This window comes from Symsagittifera roscoffensis, chromosome 10 (assembly GCF_963678635.1).
Source record: "Symsagittifera roscoffensis chromosome 10, txSymRosc1.1, whole genome shotgun sequence".
NCBI classification, from domain to species: Eukaryota; Metazoa; Xenacoelomorpha; order Acoela; family Convolutidae; genus Symsagittifera; species Symsagittifera roscoffensis.
In genome coordinates, this window is record NC_087071.1 from 3957694 (window position 1) to 3963568 (window position 5875).

General features: G+C 32.9%; 1 protein-coding gene across 1 annotated transcript in view; it reads right to left on the minus strand.

Annotated features, from left to right (window-relative positions):
• Positions 1-1419: 1419 nt before the first annotated feature.
• The window catches only part of LOC134855548 (lipoxygenase homology domain-containing protein 1-like), a gene marked incomplete at its 5' end in the record, with an annotated part of 191574 nt that continues 187118 nt past the window's right edge, over positions 1420-5875 (minus strand). The window contains 3 exon segments of the mRNA XM_063872089.1: positions 1420-2153; positions 2540-3008; positions 3372-3471. Coding sequence (XP_063728159.1) covers positions 1702-2153; positions 2540-3008; positions 3372-3471 — 1021 coding nt within the window. The 3' untranslated portion in view covers positions 1420-1701.

Sequence of the window (5875 nt, forward strand, 5' to 3'; positions counted from 1 at the left end):
CCAGGAAAAAACTGTTAATGCAAAAAAATTCAACGTAGCTCCGCATACTGTCGATATATAAAAAGTAATTTTTGGGTGCAGTATTTAAAATTCAGAATTTTCCATTAAAGTGCAGACTTAAGTCCAATCAAATTTTGCGTTTTCAGTTTTATTCAGGCCAGCAGTTTTTGCTTTGTTGTATCACATTGGATCCGAAATTGACCTCTTTTTGGTGTAATTACTGTCAATCTTTTAAAAAAAGCTATAACTGTTCTAGCTTCTTCTTTTTCTTCAGAATTTTGGGTGTTTTCGGCTACACCCCCTAAATGATGAAAGAAAAGTGAAATTTTAATAACAAGTTTATGTTAACTTTATTGCCAGATATAACATATCGTTACAACACAGCGCAAGTTGAAACAATCCAGGGTTGAGCGAAACTTCTCATCATACAATTTCCACGCAAACTTTAAAAAAATTCTGGTTATACAATTCTGTTTAACTTTATATTTACAGAAAATTGTGAGAAATTTTTGTGAAAAAACGCTTTTCTTTTCATGCAATTGGTATGTCTATCATTTTTTCCTTGAATAAAAAAAGACTTTGTCCGAAGACAGAAAAGGAAATAAAAAACATAATAAAACCCAGTGGTTGAGGGGAAGAATTCTAACAGATACTCGGAACATGTACAAAGTTTCTTTGAGACAATGTTTGATAGTTTGCTCAGAACTTGGAATAACACTTAATTTTTTTTATATGATCAGAAAGTTTTCTACTAGTCAAAAATTTTGGCCTAAAATTACGAGGCCAAACTGGATAGGCGCACAATTTTGAGTCTGTAAGTTCCTGAATTCCACCGAAAAGTTTTTAAACTTGTTAATTTGGTGTCGGAACGATCAAATGAAATGAAAGAACAAAAGAAGAACAAAGGGAGCGTCTTGTTGTGGAATCCGCTTTCATTTCCCAAAAAGCACAATTTGGCCTCGTAATGACTTTTTTTGACTAATTAAAGAATTTCTTACAGTATAAAAGCATTGAAACGGATGTTTGAATTAGCACAGAAAAATTTTGTCGTTTTTGATTTTTTGTTGTATAAACAATTTAAGCTGGATTGGGTTACAGACAAAAATCACAAATTTTCGTATGCTGAATTTGTTTTGAAAAATGTTTATTTGAGCATTAAAGTAAGATTGCGACAAAAAATTGAAAAAAAAAATCCACACATTTTGGAGTTTTTACTTTGGAATTTTTATTTATGGAAACTGTATGATAAAGGTTCTTTTCATACAATCTGTATGGAATTATTTGTAGGAAATTTTCTTGTTCAAAGTTGTATGACCAGCGTTTTTTGTACATGGAAGTCAACTCATGATGTTTTCTCCCAATGCGGTTTCTCATAACTGCCTTGTAAGATTTTAGATTGATTTATTGCACTGGGTAAAAACGGTGACCGATGCCCTTGCATGGTTAGGATTTTTTTTACATTTTCATAACTAAAAGAACAAAAATTGTCCAAACGAGTTGAAAAATATCAAGTTTTACAATTCGTTCGACTCATTCAAATAACTTTGATACATGATTGTTTACTTTTTGTATCTCTTTTGAACACTTCAATCACACGCCAAATAAATATATTTACAATGTACAATTTTCTAACAAATACTGCAAACTCAAACTTTTTCGTTTTCTCTTTCTGGGTGAAAGTTAGTTTTTTTATTTTAATTTTTATTGAGGAAGACCATATGGTTCATTTTTGGGTTCCAAAACACCAAATGGACTGGTGTCTCGATCTGCCGATTCATCATTCAAACTTTCATCAGTCGGATCATTTTCCTTCGGCTCATCTTCTTTCGGCTCAATTTCCGGTGGTTTATTTGCTTCATCTTTTTTCTCATTTTCATCTTTTGGTTCTTTATTATCATTATCTGGGTCGTTTTCCTTCTGGTCATCATTTTGTTCTGTTTCTGGCTGTTGTTCCGGTGGCACTGTGTCACTACCGCGAGGCTCCGTCGCCTTTTCTTCTGCTTCTTCTTCTTCTTTTTCCGCATCCTTTTTCGTGACGTCATCGTCGTTGCTTGTTTCTTTTTCGTCGGTTGTTGCTGGACCTTGATCTGACTTTGAGTCTGGTTTCTTGTTTGAGTTTGGGTCCATACTTTGTAACATGGCATTCTGAGCTTCTAAGAAACAAAAATTATCCAAAACCTAATTTCTCTGACTCAGCAGAAATATTTAAATTATAAAATTGACTTTTTTTAAATAAAAAACGTGCGTTTGATATCGATTTTTGGTTGTTATGAAAAAAAAAGCCTAAAACAAGCAAAATTTTTATCTGGACAAAGTTTAATAATCTTCATTTTTTTGTATTACTTTGTCAAAATTCGTTAGTTTCGTTTTAAAGAGTCCATGGTTGAGGGCCTAGACAAATTGATACCTTGATTTCACCCTCTTCAATACTTGCAGTTATTTCTAATAATTGAGCTCAAGTTAACAACGAGAAAAATAATAATTAAAATACAGTTTCAGATGCATGTGCTTCCTGCTTACATTAAAACTAAATTGTTACCTTTTGCTTTCGGCTTAGCTCGACCCTTCCCATTAATATTCGCCGTAACTGCTGCCTTTTTAGGAGTCGGTTTCACTGGTTCAGCTTTGATACTTTTCGCCGCCTGTTCTTTTGGGTTTTTCACGTTTTTCGCTATCGGTTTTTTATTCTTAGGTGGTTCAGCTTTTGTCGTATTTGAATCATTCGGTTTCTCGGAAACACTTTTTGCCGTTTTAGTTGTCGGGAGTGGTTCGAAAACCGACTCGGCAACATCAACAGACGCATCATCGTCTCGGTAAATCACGACTTCAGTTCGTTTATCCGGTTCGGATTTTCCGAGTGCACGACCACAAACGAACACTTCAATTTGGTCGTCTAATTTGACGTATACTTTCCCGACTGTCCATTTGGTGTTGTCGTCTCCGTAAAATCCGACAAGAAGTGAATTTATATCGCCGAGATCCACCGCTTCAATATTAAAACAAGTCGCCTAAAAAATAAAAACGAGATTTTTACTTTATAAGAAGATTAACAAAGGCTCTTGTTGTTTCCGCGCATATGAAGTTTTGGTCTCAGTAGTTTGAGAATATCCGAAAACCTCTGAAATGTTCAAAAATTTCTAGAAATTTCTAAGCAATATACCCAAAAAATTAATAAAGTTTCTTACCTCGTCCCATTAAAAAAACTATGTAATTGTACAGAAGTCCAGAAATTTTGTTTTAGAACTAAAAAGAATCACTGTTTGTTTTACTTGGAAAAAGTAGTGTTAAATTTTGAAGCTTCAAAAACAAATTATGCATATAATTATAACTTTTTCTTGTATAGGTAACTCATATGTTTAAGATGGACCAACCTTTCCGCTTCTGAAATTGGCTTCCGGTGTCTTGTCCGCCATTTTTCTCAGAACCCGTTTGCCACTATGTCCATTAGATCCATACAAGTTCACATATGCTCTAAACGACAAAAAAGATCCATTTAGTATATTATAATTTTCAATCGATTAGATAAAACTGACAAAAACAAGGATAGCAAACTGATGTCTAAGCAGCATGGAATGTTCCAAGAAAATGACTTCATGGTCAAAATTGAAGAATACACAAATAAAATTAAAAAAAAAAAATTCGAAATTTTTTTATATCGAACCAGAAACTCCCCCACTCTAAATGCCCAACCGTAGAATTTCCTCTCTAGCCACGTATTAAATTTTTAAATTGCGGTACCATACAAAATTTGCTAATCAAACAATCACCCATAATATATTCCTTAAGTAGTCTTTTGATATCAACAAAACTTTACAACTGTTCAATACCTGTTTTGATGTATCAGTTTGGTAAAGCTATTTTGAAATGTTAATATCCAATTTGCGCAAAAATCATTCTTCCTGTTTCGACAAGCATACACGAAAAAAGCTTATCCTACAATTTCATATATGAAATATATGGAAAAAACGCTTATCAAACAAATTTCTTGAAAAAAAATTGTACGACAAGCATGTTTTCATTGTTTTTTTTTCTTTTCGAAAGTTATCCTAAATTGGTTCAAATTTCAAACAAAACAGATTGGTGGCAGTTTTGGTTACTTGAGTGCAACTTTGGCAACCAAAAATTGTTTTGAACAAAAAAAAGTTTATCATAAAACTTCATATATCAAAAATGTCTGATATGCATTTTTCCATAGGCAAAACTTCAAAGTTGAGGTAAAACTTTTAATCCTTTTTTCGGTTGCAAACTTCCTTCTCTGCTCGGGTATACATTTTACGGTAAAAAAGTTTTGCATGCAAAATTATTTTTTTGTGTCTTTGACGTAGTGCGGGTTGAGTTTTTCACCCAAAGTTCAAAAAATCACGTGCAAACTTTGACCCAATTAAATTTCTTGTGTTCATATGCTAATATAAATATAAATATGTAAAAATACAACAACCACAAAGTTTTCAAAGTTAAGTTTTCTAGTCATATACAAAAAATTTATAAGTTTTTGGTATATAATTCTCTGTGAAAAATGTTAACAGTAACTAGTCATATACGTTTTTGGTATACAATTCTCTGTGAAAAATTTTAGCAGTAACTTGCATGGCTAATATCACCAAATGCAGATTATCTGCGTGGTAACTGCCAGAAACACTCTGGGTTTTATTATGACAAAAAATCTTTGGATGAAACACAAAATTTTAAAACAAAACATTTTTCAGTTTTCATTGATGAAAAAAACGTGTCAAACAGTTCCATAGTTCAAAAAATTGCCTTTTGCCAGTTTCCTAAAATCATTGTGATAGAAAGTTCGGCAAAAAGGCAAAAAAGCTTGTTATTTAACGTCAAAATGGGGCAAAAAGGCTGACTATAATAAAAATTCATAGTTTGGAAAATGTTCTTGTCATGCTATTTTATACTATTCTTTTGGTATATGAAATCTTATGAAATAGTATTCCAAGCATTTTTTTCATAGAATGATTTTTTTTGTCCACCCGGGTAAATTTAGATCATTTTTTTTTCAATTGATTAGATTAACTCAGGATTCTTTGGGAGTTATATCTGAATTTTTTTTTTATTTCAATCCCCCCCCCCCGCTAACCCCAAATTTGATTTGAGGTCAAATTGTACAAATTTTGAAGGAAAGATATTTTTTATTGTTCAAGTTTGCTCTGTGTTTTTTTTTCAGTAAAAGGTCAATGAAATAAGTGAATAACTGAAAAAAAAAGAAAAATAAGTTAACTGAACGTTCGAACTGTAGTAAAATTAAAAAGGTAGAGCAACGAATTTGTCTAGTTAGGTCTACAAACCAAAACTATTCAGATTAGTTTTCCTCAAAACGGAGGTAAATTTTTGGCGCTTTTGACTAAAAAACCGAGTCAATGATTTTTTGTTACCACCATTATTGCCCCCATGCGAAGTTTCCTTGAAGTATCCAAAGTCACCCGGACTAAAAACAAACTATGCCAGGGTTCCTTACAAATTAATTTTGACTATGGGAAACATACTAAATCACAACGGCAACTACAGAGGAAACTACTTCCTGGCGTCAAACGGATGGTCTGCAGTAGAGTGCAGGGGGGGGGGCGTGGTGCCGTTCCCTTTAATTCTGGTTGCCCCATTTGGTATATTTTTATTACATTCACTTTTAGCTGAACAACCTCAAAATTTAAAATTTTTTGAAAGCGCCTTTAACGCCGTTTTTTGCTCAAAAATTGCCAAAAAGTGCTTAAAAACATCTGTTGTGGCCTGTTTTCTGAAACTTTGCCAGCGGCGCAAAAATTACGGTTCAAAAACTAGGGTCATTATACAATTTTAGGAGAGCTCGTAAAATCAAAGTGGTCGACATAAAAGAAAGGTCGGCAAAATTTTGAAAACTTTTCGTAAAACC